This window comes from Leptosomus discolor, chromosome 1 (assembly GCF_034619465.1).
Source record: "Leptosomus discolor isolate bLepDis1 chromosome 1, bLepDis1.hap2, whole genome shotgun sequence".
NCBI lineage: Eukaryota > Metazoa > Chordata > Aves > Leptosomiformes > Leptosomidae > Leptosomus > Leptosomus discolor.
In genome coordinates, this window is record NC_141391.1 from 142,578,840 (window position 1) to 142,600,814 (window position 21,975).

Sequence of the window (21,975 nt, forward strand, 5' to 3'; positions counted from 1 at the left end):
AAGGAACCCTCTGCTCCTTCAGCAGCAGTAAGGCTTTAGCTGGTGGAGGGCTGTTCCATTTAGGGCATTGCACTTGAATGAAGCCAAAAGAGAGCAGTGAGAATAATGAGTGATCTAGAAAACATAGAATCATAGAATATGTCAGGTTGGAAGGAAGCCATAAGGATTGTGAAGTCCGGATAATGCCGGAAGAATGAAAGAAAAGGTATAGTTTTCTTCTAGGGAAGAGAAGATGAAAAAGAAGACACAAGAGTCATCAAATCCAAAGAAAGGCTGCTGCAAAGAATTAGATTTTTACTGGTTTGTTTTTTTTTTTTGTATCCCTGCAGAAGCGAATGAGGTAGTGAAACAGTATTTGGTTACTCCACTTGGGAAATTCAGAAAGGGCGTTGAATTATTTTTCCTTTCTCCTGAAGGACTCTCATGTGGAGTACCATTATCTTACATTAATATCTCTCCTACTGTATAAAGATATAAGGTTCCTGGGAGAGTATTATGTGCTAGTGTTGGTCTGAAACATCACCAAAGCAGAGAGTTCTGAAGCTTATCATGCATTATTAAACCTTGGGATTTATTCAGGAAAAGCTTACTGGAAACCTTGCTGAAAGCAGTTCTTGCTGGTATTCCTAATTAGGTCTTACAAATTTATTCAGCATCTGCAAATAGAAAGTGGAAGAGAGTGCCATAACTGTTCAGATCAGAAAGCAGAGAGCTTTGCTTCACAAAGTTTCCTTGCCAAAGGGCTCACATATCAGCTGATAATCCAGCTGTTCCAAGCCTTCTGGAATTCGCCTACCTCTGATCAGAATGTGAAAAAATGGGGAATGAAGAATGTGCAAGAAAAATATGTAGCAACGAAAGCTGACTGTCATTGGTTCTTACTTGAGAGAACCATGTAATATCTCTTCCACATTCTGCTCTTCTGTCCCTTTTTCCAGTAGTCAGACTTTTGTGTACATTTAGTTAGGGAATTCTTCCTAAAAAATTGACACAACTCATTGTTTCCTGTTTGTCAAACCAAATCTGGCTGCGAAAAATGTTTCAGATTAAAGAATGGAATTGCATGGAGTGATGATTTTCTTCTGCTTATCTATTCAGATATAGAAATATTAATAGCTATGAAGTGCTACTCATCTCTCTCTGTTTTGTGTGGGGTTTTTTTAATTTTCTCCTTAGCTCTGATTTGTGATAGTCCCTTTTTAATAGGGAGTAAGCATGGCTTTTTGCAAAAAACCATTTTGCTTCCACATTGCACTCATCTTAACTCTTCTTTCTTCTAAAGGTTAGCAAAGGTTTCATGAAGTCCTCTGCTCATTATAATTTCTCTAATGAGTCAGTATGCTTGGGAAGGTTGTAAACTCTTCTTAGAAACCATCAAAAAGATACAAAGAAGCATGTATTCAGAGACATATTTATTTTATCTATAGGTTCTTCTGTGGTATTAATTGCTGTAATATAGGAACATACCTGAACACCTTGTAAATACTGATAGATTTGTCCTCAGAAAATCCTATAAGGAAAAGAAGTATAATATTCATTGTTTTATAGATGAGGAACTAGGGCAAACAGATTAAGTACTTCTCAATCTTCACACAGGGTGTGTGGATATCTGCAGCATAGGCAAGAATAGAATCCTTACCCTTCTGAATCCCTGCTAACACACTCTTATTTTTAATATTCTGTGTAACTTTGGTTTCTCTTACAGAAAAATAACAATTACTAAGTTTGGACATCTATAATGTGATATCTCAATTAATTCTCTTGTATGTCAGACAGACCTGAAAATGACTACAGAAGTAGTTTTTGATGATCCAATATAGTTTATGGTTCTTCAGCAGTTAATCCTGTGTCTGATTGAGAAGAGTCCTGGGAAGCAGAGTGAACTTCTGATTATGAATCAAGCCAGAAATGCACTTACTAGAGTGCATTGTAGATTCCATGGAGCTTTCTGTAAGAGCTGAATGGTGGACAAAAACACAAGCACAGTGTCAGTTGTAAATTCAGTAGCAAAGAATTGAATACGAAGTCCTGGTTATGTCCACAATCTTGAAGGTGTGCTTTGGGCGGAAGGCCTGGTTTTCCAGCCTGAAAAATGGATATTATTGTTTCATTTGTCTGTTCTCAGATGCTGTTTTGCATTTTTGACAAAGTGACTATGTCATGTGTAAGCCCCTGTGGGAAAGGAGAGGTGGGGCTTTCCCTGGAGCAACTGAACCTGCTCCAGGAGTGGTACTAGTCTGCCAGCTCTGGTAGGTGGAGCAGAGCAACAGTCACAGCAAGAAATTTGAGAGCTTGCAGCTAAAGAGAAACTTCTGAGACAAACCAGGAGCAGATGGTCTTAGGCCTTGAAGTAACATCTGCCTGTTATAAAGTGGGCCTTGGAATTCCAAATCAGGGTAAAAATTAGGTTCATGTTTGAAATCACACAATCTCTTTGCTTCCAACATTAGGATCTAAACCCAAGTTCTTGTCTTGCAGTGCTGCTTTAAAATCTGTTGGTTTACTTTAAGAGAGGAGAAGTTTTAACCCTGGCATGTAGGCGTAATTCCTAAATGGGTAGTAGTAATTTACAATCTGACTCAGACAACAGAAAGAACATTCGTATGTACATACATGTATGTATATCACATCACGTCATTCGTCCTCTTTCAGTGAATGTTCCAGTGCTCTATGTTTTTCTTTCAAAACAAACCCAGAACAGTTAGAACCCAAAATCTGCCTATTCCTACCCTCTTGTTTGTCTGAATGTGTACACTGGGATAGGGGATTATGGTCTAATCTGCCTATCAACATGAAGTGGGAGGAGAGTCGCAAGGGTATGAGAAATCATTGCTAGAACTCCCAGATGTAAAATGTCATGAAGTGGTACATAACTCATTTAGGATTGCATAATCACTGGTATGATTAGAGACCAATGTCTTCCTTTTAATTTAGCTTTATTTTTCTTCTTCTCCAGACAGCTGTGTGCAGTGTGTTGCTTGCTTGAACTCCAAATGAATGCTTCTATTACTGATGTTTATTTTTCTTTATGTTTCCCAACAGTTCAAATAGATATTTTTTTTTTAATATGAACATTTTTAGTTTAAAGCTAAACAGCATTTGGAAAGTTGGTTTTAGTTTCATAAAACCAAATATTTTAAAGAGAAGTTGAAAAATGGTCCATTTTCTTGACTGTCTTCCAGTTTTCCTTGCTCTTCTTTCCTAATTCCAGGAGACTATTAGGTGAGACAACAGTTATGTATTGTCCTGCTCTAGCACATCAGGAGGGCCTCTAATAATATTATCAGTTATAAACTCTCTTCCAGATTTTCATGGCTCCTTGGCAGACAGAGGAGGGTTGAATACACCCAATAACTTTCTTTTCATAACGCTTCATTTTTATTAAAACACATGTAAAATTATAGTATTTTTGTAGAGAAAGTTATTAATCTAAATCTTAAAGCTCTTGCTCATTTCCAGTGATTCCAGTGAGACTTTTGCTTGAGGAGAACCTCAGGACTTGGCAGTTGTTTTAAGAAAAGGAGGCCCAACTCCCAGACTGGGACTCAGTGGTTGAGTAGTGGGGATCTGTTCTAAATGTGAGGGGCCCAGGCACCAGATGGGAATGGGGCCCTGTATAATATATATGTTTACAGACAGCATGAAAAGTGTTGAAATGCAAGTTTTAACAAAGGATGTATCTGTAATGCTTTAAACCTTTATGTGTTCTGTATTTCTGCAAATGATGACTGGCAGTGTTTGGGTCCTTGGATCATAGTAAGAACCTTGGGATTAGAGGACCTCTGCAAATGGGGGCCCAGAGGTATTAAGCTACTGAATCTCCCCCAGACAAGCTGCAGTAGGTGCGTACACAAAAATCTACACTGCAAATTGTACAACCAACAGAATTTCAGTGACAAATGCATTCTTTCAGGATGAAAAACTTGAGTGCATTTATTAAAGGTCTTTGTTTTTTAGATGCAAGCCTAAATGACAAAGGAAATTACGTTCTGATTTTTTTTTTTTTCAGCAAACTAATTTTTACTGTATTACTGTTTTCAGGTCTTTGGTCAGTCTTGCTTGGTGCGTACATTAGATTAATGATAACAGCTGTGCATCATCACAGCAATTTAAAGTATCCAGTCTTTGTGGTACAGTGGCATGCATCAGATTTTATAACAGGTATTACTGTTTTGCAATACCTTCTGCTAACTGATGACTAGGTGCTGAGCAAATATGAATAACTAGAATAATAAGTAAAAGTTCTATAGACAGTTCTGTATTACATGTTTACATACATGTGTATATATGTGTTTACCTTTGTTACTTAGTTGCCCAAATCTTGTGAGAGCGTTCATGATGCGAGTGGTAGCATACATTCATAGAAACGAGTTAAATCTCTCTTTTGAGATGGGATTATAATATGTTAGTTCTGATGATCTTCCTCTTCTAAAGCTCAGATTTAGTTTTATAGCACCTGGTAACTGTAGAAATTTCCAGACTCTGAGCCATTGCAGCCTCCTCTCTTCATGGCAGATTTCCTGATGGACGGATGAGAATCATTATCATGGTGTTTGCGTACAAGATTGAAAAACTTTTAACAACCAAGAAGTCAAGCCCTACATTTCTATAAAGCTTATGGAGCCCTCAAATTAAGAATCACTTACTTCAAATGCTGTAGTCTGTGCTTCAGCTGATATAGCCTAATGTCTGCATATAAGCCATCTATCTGTACTCACCTTGGAGTCACTAGAGAGAAATAGTGTGCGCGACTTCCCTCATCCTGAAGTATATATTTACTGTAGCTCAGATGAACTGCTCCCTGTTTTTTCACAGGTGCCGTCCCATGGATTTCAGGTAATCAACACCTTTGAAAGTTTGGAGCCCAAAATTGGAGACTGATTTTGAAAATATGCCCGTGTTCACTCTGGAAAACCAATAAAAATATGGAATTGTCATTGTGGTTGATGGAAAGGCCTTTGATATCCAGCCCTCTCTGAAGCTAGGATCTGAACACATTGCTTTTCTTATCCTGCTTTTACTATTTCTGTATCTGAAAGTTTCCCCCTTCAAAAGTACTCTGATGTTTGGTCACCCCACATTAATCTTCTGAGTTCAAATGAGATATAACTTTCTTTACATGTTAATTTGCCATATGTTTGCTTTCTTAAGCCAATGTAATCTGAGAAGTACCAAAACAAGTGAGCGTATAAATCAGCATAGGCCCAAGGTTTTTTGTTAGGTATGGGGAAATAATCAAAAGTGTAGAATAGATCTTGGTAGCTGTCAACTGTGAAGTTAGATTCTCAGACTGTCATAATAAATTAAGAAGCTAGGAGCTATGTGACAGCAGCATCAATCTCAGTCTCTTGTTTCTGCAAGTCTTCTTATCTGAATCTTTTTTAGATACTTCCTCCCTGGAGAAGGTAATCAATCACAGTAAAGATTTCTCTACATGGAACACTCAGGAAAGTGAAGAATGATCAGCTTAGAGTGTGAGGTTGATATGTGTAAGTTAAATCAGTTAAATCCCATACGGATGCTCTTATTTGGTCTGATACGGCTGTAGATGGCTGTGTCTTAGTTTAGCAAAGTCAGAGTTTAATTCTGCATTATTTATTCTGCATCCTTACTGCTTTATCTTGTTTGTATTAGTTTTCTATCTTTTGTTAATTCATCTTTCTCATAATAGCAAATTTCTAAGCCAGTGTGACCTGTATTGATGTATATCTTAAGAGAAAAACTATAAAAGATATTAAAATTAACCAAAGCTTTGGGTGCAACATTGTGTTTAGTACTGACTCAAAGCAAGGAGGAATGTGTATTCACCTGAGGGTGCAGGATTTCAGCCTATGATGGGTATGTTTACCAGTCAGATGAGTATGACATTCAAGCCTTCCCTCATGGAATGGTGTCTTTGTCAGTCCTAGAAATTACATAGATCCAGTTAAAACACTGTTAAAAAACATTCATATGGATTACAAAAAGTCATCAGACCGAGTGGAGAGCAGCAAAGTCGCCTGGTTTCGGGTTTCAAATATAATCGCTGTCATTATACTATGCTTAGAATGCAATCAATTCTTGGCAGTGGTGAGTTATGGTAAAAACTTTGTATAGTCAAGAAATAGCCATTGAAAATAATAGCTGCTGCATGGTTGCTTACTGTACTAGAAAATGAAAACAAAACTCTTTTCCAGTATGGGTAAGTACCAGATGAACGGTTGGTAGTGAATTTCCTTGTTAAGTAGATGGCAGGGTCTTAGCTTTCTGTAATGCCGTGCTTTTGCTGTCTAATATTTTCCCTTAATTTCTGCATCTTGAAATTACCCTTTTGACTTCAGTGTACAATGTGCAAACTTAAAAGTTTGAATCAAACTACAAGACCAAGGTAGAGGGTTATTTTTACTGCTTCCATTACCTTCTGCAGACTTCAATCCAGATCCTTCTCAACTATCTCAAAATATTCCCTCTGTACACATTCCTTACTGGAATTGTGTCACAGAATCACGGAATGGTAAGGGTTGGAAGGGACCTCAGGAGATCAACTAATCCAATGCCTCTGCTAGAGCAGGGTCACCTGGAGCAGGTTGCACAGGATTACGTCCAGGCAGGTTTTGAATATGTCCAGAGAAGGAAACTCCACAGCCTCTCTGGGCAGCCTGTTCCAGTGCTCTGTAACCCTCAAAGTGAAGTTTTTCCTCATGTTCAGGTGGAACTTCCTGTGCTCCAGTTTGTGCCTGCTGCCCCTTGTCCTGTCTCTGGGCACCACTGAAAAGAGTCTGGCCCCATCTTCTTGACACCCACCCTTTAAATATTGATAAGTGTTGATAAGGTCCCCTCTCAGTCTCTCTTCTCCAGGCTAAAGAGCCCCAGGTCTCTCAGCCTTTCCTCGTAGGAGAGATGCTCCAGTCCCCTCATCATCTTCGTAGCCCTCTGCTGGACTCTCTCCAGTAGTTCCTTGTCTCTCTTGAATTAGGGAGAGCAGAACTGGACACAGTACTCCAGATGTGGCCTCACTAGGGCAGAGTAGGGGGGGGATGGTAACCTCCCTCGACCTGCTGGCCACACTCTTCTTAATGCACTCCAGGATACCATTGGCCCTCCTGGACACAGGGGCACATTTGCTGGCTCATGGTCAACTTGTCATCTACCACAACTCCCAGGTCCTTCTCTGCAGAGCTGCTCTCCAGCAGGTCAACCCCTAACCTGTACCAGTGCATGGAGTTATTCCTCCCTAAGTGCAGGACCCTACCCTTGTTGAACTTCTTTAGGTTCCTCTCCGCCCAGCTCTCCGGCCTGTCCAGGTCTCACTGAATGGCAGCACAGCCTGCTGGTGTGTCAGCCACTCCTACCAGTTTTGTGTCATAGAATCATTCAGGTTGGAAAAGACCTTTGCGGTCATCTACAAACTTGCTGAGGGTACGCTCTGTCCCTTCATCCAGGTCATTGATGAATATGGTGAACAAGACTGAACCTGGTACAGACCCCTGGGGAACACCACTATCTACAGGCCTCCAACTAGACTCTGCGCTGCTGATCACAACTCTGAGCTCTGCCATTCAGCCAGTTCTCAATACCTCGCTCTCTACTCATCTAACCCACACTTCCTAAGCTTACCTATAAGGATGTTATGGGAGACAGTGTCAAAAGCCTCACTGAAGTTGAGGTAGATGCCATCCGCTGCTCTCCCCTCATCTACCCAACCAGTCATACCATCATAGAAGGCTATCAGATCGATCAAGCGTGATTTCCCCTTGGTGAATCCATGTTGGCTACTCCTGATAACCTTCTTTCACTCCACGTGCTTAGAGATGACATCCAGAATGAGCTGTTCCACCACCTTTCCAGGGATGGCGGTGAGGCTGACTGGCCTGTAGTTACCCGGATCCTCCTTCTTGCCCTTTTTGAAGACTGGAGTGACATTGGCTTTCCTCCAGTCCTCAGGCACCTCTCTTGTTCGCCATGACCTGTCAAAGATGATGGAGAGCAGCTTAGCAATAACATCTGCCAGCTCCCTCAACACTGTTTCGAGGCCCATGGATTTGTGGGTGTCCAGTTTGCCTAAATGTTTTCTAACCCAGTTCTCCTCAACCAAGGGAACATCTTCCTTCCTCCAGACTTTCTCGCCTACCTCCATGGTCTGGGATTCCTGAGGGCTGGTCTTAGTAAAGACTGAAGCAAAGAAGGCATTCAGTAACTCCACCTTCTCTGTGTCCCCCCACCCAGCAGGCCCACATTTCCCTTTGCTTCCTTTATCAGAGCACAAGAGGTAGTTTTGCATAAAAGAAGGGCAGGAAGGAACATGGACTAGTTGATGGTAGCGTATTTTAATATGACTTCGTGATGACTGTAGTTAACATCTAAATAGTAATAATTACTCATTAATTAAAACATTAATTAAAAAGTCATTGGACTTTTTAATACTTCACAAGAATGATTGTTTAGAGAATTTGGAAGGGTTAGAATTAAAGCAAAATTTATGATTAAGAGGCCTTAAGGGATATGGAAAGAAATGTTTGGAAATAATTGAAACATACTTTGTTAAATAAATAAGACTGGAGTGGACATATGGTATTGTGCTGTAGAACAGAAGGAGAAATGAGAGTCAGGGCAAAGCTTCTCCACTCCATCTTAACAAAAGAAAATTTTAACTGAAGAGAAAGTTGCAACAGCAATAAGTACTAGGCTATAGTACAGCCTTTTCAGCAGAGTGGTTATACCTTAGTTAAAACAGAATGGAAGTAGAATTGAAGAGTTTAAAAGAATGAGAAGATGTATTTGCTGAATTTGTTTAGACGGCAGTGTTACAGACACTCATCAGCCGGAGTTGGGCATCCGGAGTTCTGGGAGCTTCCAGCTTTCTGTACTCTAGGTCATACATTAGTGAGCATACCTTTGTGGGGTTCTATCCTGTCATAAGAAGAGCTGTGCAAAGAGGACAAGATTTCTGTTGCAAGACCTTGAAAGTTGGCTTTACTTTGAAAATTGTAAATACAAAATTGCATAGTTCTTCATGGGGAAAAAAAGGGTATTTTTTTCTTACTCATAGGGTACACCATGCAGTTTTTAATGCTATTTTCTTTTCTTGTATTAGACAACATATTAAAAGAGAAAACTCATAGGTGACATTTTTTGTAATACTTTTCAACAAAATAAGCTTGAATGGGAGAGAACTACATTTTTCTACAAGGCTTTTTTTCTCCTACAGTTTCTCTAGCATACTATGTTTATAAGTATAAAAGCAACTTGAAAGTGAGATGATCTATTTTTGTGTATCTGAATCAATAAAAAATCCCTGAAGTGATTTTTTGCAAGTATTCCTAGTGTATTTCTATTGTGACCAATACAGGCTGAAAAGTTTTCCACTACTGATAACTTATACTGTTATATTAAAATACCAGAGTCCTATTTTTCAGATGCATATTAGCAAAAAAAGAGTAGCAATATTTCAGTATTACCTTGTGAAAAATAGTCTTTGCAATTCAATATCATGAATATATACATTGGTATATTTAGACATAACTGGGGAGCTTGAATAATTTCCTTTGAAAAATTTGAGAAACTTAATTTGTTTAATTATTTCGGTTGTTTGTTTTGAAGGTGGAACTAAGAAGCTGCTTCTGAAGTTAGTCAGAGACACGATAAAAATTACTAATATGACAGTGAAGAATGGGTTCTGGATCATACTACTGATTTATAGTTACAGGTGTGGAGCTGTACTTAGGGGACAGGGAGCCAGGCTTTTGTCGTGTGACTTAAAAATTATTTAGGGCTTGGTTATATAAGATACTTAGCACCCCAGTCCCAGTGCATCAGAACTTCTATGCACACAACAGATAAAGGTAGTGTTCATGGTGGCTGATGGTGTTCATCTGATGAGTTGCATAGCACTAACAGAACTTACTGCAGCTCACATGTACTAATGGGCAGCTGCTGCTTAGCTGAAATACACGTGTCCCGACTGTTTTCTAAGGCTGTTTTCTTAAAACCAGCTAGTCAAAACAAACCAACCAATCCACCTTGTACTGTGAAACACAGCACAACTAGGTTGAGTGTAAGCTAGTATTGCTGTTCCATATAAAAAAGAAATGGTTTACTGTAAGATCTTGAATACCTGTCAGGTATTTCTGTCAAGAGAAATCAGAGAAAATCTTTGTTCTAAGTACCGTGGTTTGTGTTACTCATGTTTAGGAGAATGAAAATGCTGAACTATTTTCCCAGGTGGCATAAATGACCATTTGCCCAAACATTTTGTGCCAAATGAAGCATTCATTCACTGAAGATGTCCCTGCTGAAACTATTCAGAAACTGAGGTTACATTTATAAAATACTTTTTACCAAAGGATATGCTTTCAGGAAAATTATTTCTTTTGATATCACCTGCAGGAGCAATTTTAGCGCTTCCAAAACATTTTCAGCGTTTTCCTGTTGCCAGAAGTTTAATGAGTAGATATATGCCTCTCTAAGCCAATGTTTTTCAACTCCTGGTATAGTTCTCTTTTCAGTGTGTTGAAGATTGTGCTTCAGACTCTCTCATTTCTTCCAATTTTCTTGGGCTTTGAGTCTTATCGATATAGAGAGTGAGAGTGACTTCATAGCCTACTGGGTGTTGCAGAGCTTAGGTTAAAATCCCTCATCTGAATCTTGAGAGTTCCTTAACTCTGTTACTTATAGATAACCAATAAAATCATTAGTCTAGCCATTTCCTTGGCTTTTATTACCAGAACTCAGGAACAAAATGCTTTGTGTTGTATAGACCTGGAAAATGTTACCAATTTGAGATGAAAATATTGTTTTATTTATCACGTCAAATTATATGATTTGCTTGATTCACAGCAAAATCTTTTCCATTTTTATGAGAAAAAAATCAAAACAAGCGAACAAAAAAGAGGTTTTGAGTTAACCCAACCTAGATTTTTCTGATTCTGGCAGATTCTATAAGTAGATGTAAAAGGAAGCAGGTAGAAGCAGTAGTTATCCTGGAAGGACAGAGAATACTACTTCAGTTGAGCCTGCAGCAGCTAATGATTCTCCAGAGAAAGCCTAGGGGCAAGACAAAGTAAGGGATGTTATAATAATAGACTGGATAATTTACTCAACTTGTCCCAAATTTTTCCTTCAGTTGATCAAGACTGCTGCTTGTTTGCATCTGTAATTAACTTCCATCCTTCTAGTTTATGGAGGATTGTTAATCCAACATTGCATCTTGAAGTGCCCTGTGTGCAGCTAGATGTCAGTGGGAACTGCAAGCTTACTGCTAATGGGGCTGTGAATGTCCGAGCCTTGCAGTAAGAGCCTCATGCCAAGCTGGAGGCTGCTGGCATTCCCTAGACAGTGGGGGAAAAAGCAGCAGGATCAAATTCAGACAAAATTGTTTTTAAACCCTGTATCAGAAGAATGGATAACTTATTGAAAAATAGTTGATTGGGAACTTTGTTGTGTTCAGGCACTGTTCTCAGGAGGCTACCATGTGTATGTGTCTGTCTAAAAAATAGATTTGATTACCAAGTGAGAGGATAGAAGCTAAAACTAAAATGTCACATTACGAGGCTTGGATGTTTATTTTGGAAATGCTGAAAGCTGCGAAAAGGGTTTTGATGTCTTAAAAGGACAAGCAGTGGTGCCCAGTTGTTTAAGAAAGGAGTAAACAAGTGACGTCAAGCGACTTGAATTCAACGCAACATTCGTGCAATGTCCATGGGGCTGTTTACTTCAGCTCAGCAAATGGGCAGGCATCACATGCATCAGAGTTAAGCTCTTGCGTTAAGTGAATGTTTCCTATGCTATACATAGCTAAGAAGTCTGTTGCAGCTGTATTTCCATCGTTTGTGTAGTGTGAAATTTAAGGAATTCCACTGTGTGTCACAAAATAGCTACAGAAAAAAGATTTTAAGCATTCCTTTTCAAGTTGTGCATGTCTATAAATGTGCAGGCAAACAACAAGCCTAATCAGTGGGTGTTGAGGTGATAGGTGATTGTAGCCCATTAAGAGACAGGATTCTCTAGGACAGATTGTGTGAATCATTTTAGGTATTGTATCCTTGTACATAAGAAAAGAGTGGTTCTAGGGATCAATTCATTTTAGAATAATTTTAGTGTTCCTCACCCAAGAGCATTCTTGTGATTAGTACTTCATGTGTCTTTTCTGTAAAATTTGCTTTGTTTTTCAGGGAAAGGTAATTTTTCATACTTTTGGGGTGGGGGTTATGTCTACTCCAGTAAACATTCACTGCTGTAGGATCCATTTTTTTGCAAGTGGATCTTTTCTCAGCAAGGTCTCTAGTGAAGATTTCTGCAGCTGTGGTAGTGAATGAAGTACTGGATTCAAGGGTGTGGTGTTCTTTTTCCTTTTCTTCCCCAGATTTTTCAGTATCTGAAAGAAGGGGACAAAAAGCAGAATTTGCCTTATGTGAAAATAGTAGAAAATTTGGGCCCTGCTTTTGAATCCTCGGTAAAGTCTGATCTCCTGGACATATGAATGCTAGATATGTAGATAGTGGTGTCTCTTTCTTCTAGTCTTTCCCTTCTCATGCTCATACAAAGTTGGTCTAAGAAAGATGGTTTAGCAGTTATTTCAATTAGCAGTGATTCCTGTTTCCATGGCCCCCTCAGCTAATGCAATATATCACCCTCCCTACCTTGACAGCATGTCACTACTTGTATGACCATTCCAGCAGGAACACCTGCCTACAACCTCTAATCTGATACCACTTGCTTCACTCCTACATGCCAGATTTACACTTTGGGCTTACACAGCTATCTTGAAATCAGATCTTCCAAGACACCCACTCCAGTAGAGCATCATGGTACTTAGAGAGAATGGAATAGAGAAGTGAAAAGAATACGTGCCAAATGTTGCTGTCATTAAGGTTAACTTCTAGAAAGGAGCACTTTTTGTTTTAAACGTGATATACTGAAGTAATTTGAATTGTCTCTGTAATTATCATATTTGTGTATATTGCTGTGCTTCAGAGCTCAAAATGGATGAGGTAGTATGAGGCTGAGGGGGATCTGTAAGATCAAGAAAGATGCAGAAAATGCAAGTAGGGAATGAATATTTACTGTTTCTCACAATAATGGGATTACGGGGCGTTCATTCACACTATGAAGCAGCATGTTTGAAATGAAGAAAAGCATGTCTTTTTTATGTAACTCTTAATTAAATTGCAGAATTAATTGCCCCATCAGGTTGGGTTCAGAAGAGATTAGACAAATTCATACGTGAAAGATCCATCAGGACAGTGGTCTAGCAAGTGATTTAGGAAGGTTAATAGGTATGTGATCACTGAAAGCGGGGAGAGCGTGCCAGCCATGATTCTGTCCTGTCTCTGAAGTCTTCTCCTGAGTATCAACTACAGGGCAGTGTCAATGAGAGGGTGCTGGGCTAGATGTTCTTTTTGTTCTTTTGGTATAAGATATGACTATAGTAAGTCCAGGAGTGTGATTTTTTTTAATGACACTTTCAGCCAGGTTTCTGACTAGATATATTCAGAATATAATGATTTTTAAATTCCAGAATCGGGCACTTATATTTTCTGAGTTTGTGGTTGCTAATAATTTCTCTTACAAATACAGACCTCCTCAGTGGTGTTTTGTTGCTAACATTTGAGGAAAGTATGCAATATTGCTATCAGGAGTTCATCTCTCTGTCATGACGTTCTGCATTGGCAAAATTGGCATCTTAGAGGAATCTTACAAAAATTTCAAAAAGTAGCTTAGAGAAAAACTAGCAGTATCAGCTCCATGGATCATGAGTCAAAGTCCTGTTTTCAGAAGTTTCCAAAGAATCTTAATGCTATAGTAAGTGAATTGTACTGTGGCTCCCAAATGCTTTGGAGACATTGAAGATATGAGACTCAGATTTCTGAGGGGCTTAAGTGCTTATGAAAATGCTGAAAGAAAAATGTCAGAAGGAAGGAAGGAAGAGAAGATCATGGGAGGAAGCGGACACTGGACATACTGTTCTTGATGTTGACTCTGTATAGCGTTTCCACTTTTGTATCTTCCTGCTTATGGTTTTGGTTTCAGGTACCCTCAGCAGACCTCTCTCCCTCGGTGGTATCCAAACAGGACACTCAATCGAAATAACTTCTTTAAGCCAAATACTGTAGGAACCTCTGAGCCAGATCAAGGTGAAATACCAGTGGAGCTAGTTTGAAAAGTTCATCAGATAAATTAAATGTGAAACCAAAAGCATTTGTTTATTTAATGAATAAAACATCCATCTTTATCAGCTGTAATGTTTCTTACCCTTTGATACTGTTCCACACTACCGCTCTCTAGAGGATCTCATCTTAGCAAGATACAGAACACAAGTTTGATTATGTGAAGGACGTGGGCCAAAAAGCTAGAGGTCTTATGAAAATTTAGATATGCATTAATTTGCATAATGCTTCTGATATATAGATATATTTATATATGTATGTATGTATATTTGCATCCATTATCTCTCCTTCTCATTTGAAAGATAGTTCTCCTTTCCCAGCCTCTCCCTGAGCTGGCTCTTCCTTTATTCCTTGTTGTCCTTGATTTTGACTGGCCAAACGAAGTCCAGGCCCTCATCTCCCTGGAAACATAGGTTTCTTACTCTGGTCTAAACTCTGGTCTAAACTCTGTATAAGCATTTCTAGCTCTTGTGCTGATTGTCATCTTAGCTGTTTGTTTATGCTGGTAAGGAGTAGTTAAGCGCTGTGGAAACAGAGTTATTTCTAGTTGCATCCATCAGGGATTGTCTTTAGCAGTTGTAAACACAGGACAGTTCTTTGTGATGAGTGTTCCAGAGAATGGCTTAAGGATACATATTCACTTTCTCCTAGTTTTTCCTCCTTTTTTTGAGGATGAGGTAGTTGGAGCAACCATGTGGGATAACCATCGGAGCTCAGCTCAGGTGAGAAGCTTTTTCTGTCGTTTTGTGAGTTTGGATTGTGTAAGTTTGGAAAAACCTTGCTCCAGCTTTCAGCCTGGGATCTTCAGTAGGATTTTGAGGCCCAGCTCTCCTGTATGCAGTGGAACCAGCATGCTGTCAGGTGGTGAGGCCAAGCTGGATGAAAGAACTTTTGCTTCATAAGGAGCCTAGGAAATGGATTTGAGTTTCCACACAGCAGTTTAAAGGAAGGGAGACCTCTACCTGCTGCCTTGGGGCTGCTGTCCTCAGGGAGACAACCCTTGTCGTGGATAAAATGACCAGTGGTAGCTGATTTTGTGCAAAAGGTTGTCAAAGTAGACGTGTCTCTCTGCTTAAAAAAAACACAAACCCTTTTTATGAAGAGTAGAGTAATAAAGGAAGTGAGCTTTGTATTTGTGCTCAATAAAGTTAAAAGTTTTTTAAATGGGTTTATTTGGGGCTTAGAGTAGGTGTTTGAGTGAAGGGATTTTACATCATAAGTGACTTTTTTTCCTGTGTCTACAGTTAGGCCCTGGGGTGCAGGTCTCCAGCAGGTGTAAACTGTAGTGGCAACAATTAAAGCTTCTGAGAATCCACCCTCAGCTTTTCAAAACAGTCAGCAACCCAGTTTGACATGTAGAACCTCCAAAACTGGAGCCAGAAGAGCTTTACTGAAAACCTGGCCACTTATTTTGGTGTTTATGTGGAATTTAATCTCTGGAAAATCTGGTCCATAATGCAATCTCACATATGCTGCATTACTGATGTTTACAAGTTCAGCTGGGTAACTTGAGCTGCATTGAATGAGAGATGCACAAACAATGAAAGAAAGAAAAAGCCTCTTTGGCAGCTATTTCATTTGTGAGCTTTTAAAAAATTCAGATACGTGAAGGAATTATTCTGCCGGACCTACCAAAGCTGGAGCTCGTTGGAGTCAATGCAGTTTTCTTTCCTAACTTCAGAAGACTTTTTTACCCCATTCTCTAAACTGAGTTAGTAATAGGCTGATCATAATGTGACTTTATTGGAAAGAAAGTTTACCAAGTAAATAATACAGTAAATATTTTGCAGGCAGCCATGTCCAATAGATTGCTTGGTATGGTGGATAATAAGCAGTACTGCCTTTTAAGACTGCAATAATACAAAGTGCTCCAAAAAGCCTGACCCTAGTAGGACTGAGGCCCGAGAAGAGAAAATGTTAATCCTACACCACCATGCCAAGATTTACTGGAAGGCATGTAGTATGGAGATATAGTAGTCTTACATCCCAGCTGCTCCCTTTCTTCAGCTCCTTCTCTTCATAAATGCATATTAAAATAATTTTGAGGCAAGTAATCAAAAACAATTGGAAGAAATTCCTCACAGTAAAACTTTTTAAAGAGTTTGGATTATAATAATTTTTATTCCAGCATATGGATTCGGGGCTTGGTGGTAAATTGAGCTGTCTCTTTATGGAAGTGTTAAATCACCAGCATTTGCTATCAAGAGCAGAAAAAAATGTTTATAAATCATTGCATTTATTTCAGATTATTCATCAGAGCTGGAAGGCAATTGTTCAAGTTGCTTTGTGATACTATAAACAGAGCACTGGGAAGGCCGCATACTTTGTAGCAAAATTGTGGGGTTTGTACATGTACCAACTGAGACTTTTTCCTTCAGTAAGTGTTCAACTGATCTTCCAGAGAGGAGGATCTAGGTTCCAGTGTGCTGTTTTGAAGGAACAAGTTTGAGTTGGCACTAATAGGGCAGCCAGGCCTGCTGACTCACAGAGAAAGGATCTCATGAAGTTGTCATTTAGCTTTCCTTGTTATATTGAAGTAGGCAATGAAAGTCTTCACTTCTCCTTTTCTTATGTGCTCCCAAACTGTTCTGATGGGATTATGAAAAGGTTCAAATCTGGAAAAGAGTAAAAACTGAGGGCAGGGAGAATTTTGATACAGAAAATTTGAGGCAATAGTGCTTAACATCTCCTGGTAAATAAAAAAAAGGAGAAGAACTGTCTATGCGCTTGCATTATAGTTCAAGAGAGGAGGAAACTGCCTGGTTTCCCTGGGTACTGCTGTAATTATCCTTAAGCTTTTTTCCTCTGTGACAAAGAGCTACAATTTCTGTCACATGAAGAGCAGGCAGCACACCAGCACAAACAGCAATAGCAGGCTTAGCCAAGCAAGCTGCCGGAACTAGCCGGCGTTCCTGCGTTAGTTACTGGCTGAGTTTCTGTAGGATTTCAGAGCTTCCTGCCCTTGCCTCCAAGAGTACTGGCAAAAGCAGCTTGGTTTTACCTTAGTGTGTTGCGACCAGTCCTGGAGGAATTAATTTCGGCAGGAGCTGTGCCAGCTGTTCTGAGGTTTTGAATGTTGTGTTAGCTTGTCATTTAGCTTTGTTGTGTTTTTTCCCTCCTCCAAAAATAAAATGAAAGCAAAACACACACCAACTCATTCGCTGACATGTTGGCACATACTGTGAAGTAACTAACTAGTTGCAGAGTCTCCATAAAAAAGGAAAACATTAATTTTTCAGGTGGCAAGTTGCTTTTATCCAAAGGAAAAAAAAAAAAAAAAAAAACAGAAAATGGATATGATATACCTTTTACGAGCAAAACAGGAAAGTTGCAAGGTTGAATGTGGGTCAGGTATCTTTTAGTGGCAGTGGTTTCCCAATGCTGAAACATATGTCTCTGTTAAACACAACACCATAAAAAATTTTATGCCCAAGAGAGGTGATGGGGGGTAGGCAGGGACCCTCAAAATGGCCAGTAGCTAATGCTGCCTTTGTGGTTTTATATATTTGCCTATTAAAATGACAATACAGACATGGAACATTTAGATTTAAGAAGCCTCCTTTTCATTAAACAACATTAAACAAACTGACAAAGTAGGGGGTTATGACTCCAGTAATTGAAACATGCTGTTCTGTTCAAGACCAGAACTCTATAAAGACTCTTTTCACCCAGTAATGCCCTTTGTGTTTGCCTGCTACCCCTGCTAGAAATTACTGTAGGCCTGAAGTATGTCTTTCCAAGTGGAGTGGGAATGACAGAGTGCAACACCACACTTGGCAGATGGGGTCACAGCCTTTTTAGGACGTTAACATTCATTGTGCATTGGAAATCAATTTGCAGCTCAGAATGCATGGAGACTTAGCTGGACTCCCCTCCCCACTGTTTTTTTATGTTAACTTTAAACCTAGGATGCAGGAAAAAGAATTAGATGGATTAATTTGGATTAACTCTGATGGGGTTCGGGTAGTTTTCATTAGCTTAATTTACAGCATGCATCTTTGTGGATTCCTTGCTCTTGTAGAGGTATATTCTGCATCTGTACATTATCTTGCATTTCTTTTTCCTTTTCTTTTCTAGATGTTGATGAATGTCAGGATAACAATGGAGGGTGCCAGCAGATTTGTGTAAATACTATGGGCAGCTATGAATGTCAGTGCAAAGAGGGCTTTTTTCTGAGTGATAACCAGCATACCTGTATTCATCGCTCCATTGGTAAGTATTCAGTGTGTAAATTGTGCTCTTTCAAGTAACTGTGTTCAATCAGAAATGCAGAAATGGTTGGGGGATTTTTTTTTTTATCCCCAGAGGTCCCAAAATTAATTCACTGGTTGGTTGGAATTGAGTGATTCCTCTGCTACCCAAACTTGTAGCAGAGCCATAAATAAGACAGGGGAAAAGGCTTCAGTTTGACATAGAAATTATACTTTGTTCAAACAGTAGGCTCTTTTGTCAGGCAGAGGCAGATTTTCAAATGGCAACTTTCTGCTTCTGAGTATCCAAGACTTAGATATTTCTCATCTGTTTATTGTATAACAGGTCACCTGTCTTCCACCTTAGAGAGCACAGTATCTTAAAATGAACAGCTTGTTGCTTCTGGAAGATGTACAGGTTGTGTTTTTTTGCCAGTCACATAACTCATTGCTTCATTGCAGACTGATGATGGCTGATACTATATTGACACAGCATTTTTCTTTGGTTCAGTACCCTGTCTAGGGTGCATTAGAAAGCTGCTGCTCTGTTGCCTGTGCACTAGCAGTAGAAATAAGAGATCCCTGCAAAACTGTGATCCTTGTCTGCTGCTGATTTTGACTAGAATAAGCAGCTCTCCCTTTTCTATACATGTCAGACATGGAAGACAAGTTTGAGTGGAAAGGGAGAAAAGAAAATAGCATAGCTGTAAATCTTTGCAATTAAGTGGACTCCTTCTGTGTTCATTCAGACTTGTGGTGACCCTGACAGCAATGGGAATATATGCTAGGAAACTCATTTACAATAGGCAATACAGAATGACAGATAGCAATATGAGTCTGGTGATCAACAACGTAAGCATGCTGTAAATTTCAAGCAGCCACATAAATGATTCTGAACTATTTTAAGTCACTAAAATGAACGAGAAAATCCTACTTGAACGTATAGTATGAATTTAGTCACTCTATTGTCAAGAAAGGAAAATATTGTAGTGTAGCATCTCAGAAATGTTAATGTATTTCTGGCACTCTGTGTCTGCTTACACAGGATTGTAAAGACAAGTAATAATATGGATTTTCAGAAATGTGACTTTCTGGAATATTTTCACAGGGTCCACTTTTTATCATGATTATGAAGTTTTAAGCAGTTGAGGTATTTTGATTATTACAAGAACACACAATTAAGCTCCATCAACCAGTGCATTTTAAAGGTTGTTATCTAATAGGTTTTTAGTCATTCTTTTCAACATAAATTGTTCAAATTTCTATCCAGCATAAAGTAACCCTGACACAAAGATATCCAACAGAGCAAGGAATAGTAGCTGGAGGCTTAATGAAAACCACTTGCTGAGTACTGCAATACAATCGTTATTTCAATTTGCACATTATAAAAATTCCCAGCTGTAATAAAAGAGAATTTAGTTATCTGAGATGGAAACTAATGAAATAAATGAAAAATGAGACTCTAAAGGTAGAAGTTTCTTCTAAGGACTAGTTTTATTGAGGGAAAAGGGTTAAATTCTTATGGCAAAGAGGATTCCTAGGTTGCCGGAAGGACTAGGGGAGTGGATTTGAAGGTTGGCTGCTGTACATACATAATAAATATGCATGGGAATAATATGTTTGTGTTAACTTATTTACAAAGAAAATGTCATGAAAGACATGGATGTTTAATTTGAAGCAACATCTTCAAAAACAAGCAAACTACCAAATAGACTGATGGTGATTGCAAAGTGGTTTATGAACAAATGGTTTGTAGCTTTTCAAAAATAAAGTGCCAATTTACAATAATAGCAAACATTACAGTGTGGTGCCATGATCCCCCACAGAAATACATCAGGTGGGTATGCTGGAGGAAGGAAATGAGATGAAATGATCTCTTTCAGTTGTCAGAGGTCACCGAACTGCAAATAGCAAACATGCATGGTGAGAAAGTAAATGGCTTCTTTAATATCTGTGTTTACCCACTTTCATCTGTCTCACTTGTAAGCACCGCTACAGAAACTGTTGGAACACAAAAATACGCATCAACATACTTAGCCAGAATTGTGCCTGGGGCTAGAGAGTGTCTGTACCTCTGTTGGTAAACAAGGCTGAAGTGGACAAAGGCACATCACACAGCCAGCACTGCAATCCAAACACAAAGGCGCTGACTTGTCAAAGCCCTTTAGCAAGCTTGTTGACTTTGAGCATAATAAGATCCATTAATTGCAGTAGGATTACTTTTCTGTCTTTGAAAAATGCATGTGCAGTCACACAATCTCAGTGTCCTTGACGTTACCTAAAGTCTCTTCAAGGATTCAGCTGGTCTAAAACAATCAGCCACAAGGTTCTTCATGCAGTTCACTGCCACTTTTTCCCTCCTGTTTTCAAACGCCTTGGGAAAAGAGAAGCATTGCAAGGTGCTTAGCATGTCCTTGGAGTTGGGATGAGTTCAGAATGGAGGGAGCAGTACCGAGCCTAAGCAATGCCCTCTCTGCAGGCCCAGCTCGCCTGCCTCGGCTGTGCTGATCACATGCTTTGAGCTCATCAGCGCATTCAAGTGATGTGGTAGTTCCAGAGTTGTAAAAGGGCACTGAGTAGTCCCTTAGGGGTTGAGCAGAGGAAGCTATAGGTCCCTTTTTTGCACTAACCAGTCCAGAGAAAGGTATCTTCTGATATGAGCCACCCTCCTTAAAATTATTGGCTGCCGTGTGAATTTCCTCAGCATCCAGAGGTGCACTGTGTGTGTCCCAGTGTTTCAGGGGTGTGTTGTACCGGTGTGCTCCTGCTTACAAGCTGTGGTTAAAAGCCATACTGGAGTTCACAGTAGGGGCTTTTAATATCATCCTTGTGTCCCAAATGACGTGTTTGCTTGCCATGTAGAAGTGTTCTTATTATTTCCTATGGACAAAAAGGATTAATGATCCACGAGAAATATGAATTTTATACCAATGGGAGGCCAAGCTGATATTAAAGTCAGGGCAATACCTTATTTCCCAATATTTGCTTTGTTTCACTGTCTCTGTAATAGGCCTACTGATTTTGTAAGTTTAGTCTTAGTATCTTTTGAGAGGATACTATGTCCAGTACAACTTACCTCATTTATTTTTGCATAAAACTTAATTTCCCTTTGCTGAGTCAGATTTCAGCACTAGTTTACTCACAATAATGATGACTACAATGGAGAGAGAGAATGAGAGAGAGAACTAATTGTAAAAGATACAGAGGACTTAACAATTGTTTATCTTAGTACATCTTAATTGCAAATAGTAGGTGTGAACACTGTGAATTATACCAGAGACATGTTTGTGTTTTTCCTCATGACTTAAGAAACCAGAATAAAACAGCTGTTACTGTATCATCTCCAGCTCCAGAGGGAGCATGTGTTTAATAAATGTAGAGATTAGTATCATAGACTAGAGCTGTGACTGAGTCAGGTGAGTGGATTACAGCATGTTTTCCCTTAATTTGATGGTAAGCCAAAAGCCTCAATTCAGCAAAGCCTCTGGGCACATCCTTAAAGTCCTAGCGATAATAAAATTGGTTAAAAGTCTGAATTTGGCTTTAAAAGCATCAAAATAGACAGTTTCGCTATATGCCTGTGTCTCTACTGAAGTTCAGAATGATCAGAATGAAGGGTGTGGTATGTCCCATTTGCATTA

The 21,975-nt window shown here is 39.2% G+C and overlaps 1 protein-coding gene across 1 annotated transcript in view; it reads left to right on the plus strand.

Annotated features, from left to right (window-relative positions):
• Positions 1-21,975, plus strand: part of SCUBE1 (signal peptide, CUB domain and EGF like domain containing 1) — a 210,388-nt gene that overhangs the window by 38,089 nt on the left and 150,324 nt on the right. The window contains exon 4 of the mRNA XM_086466297.1: positions 18,222-18,356. Within this exon, the coding sequence (XP_086322423.1) occupies positions 18,222-18,356 (135 nt within the window). The remainder of the gene's footprint in view (positions 1-18,221; positions 18,357-21,975) is intronic.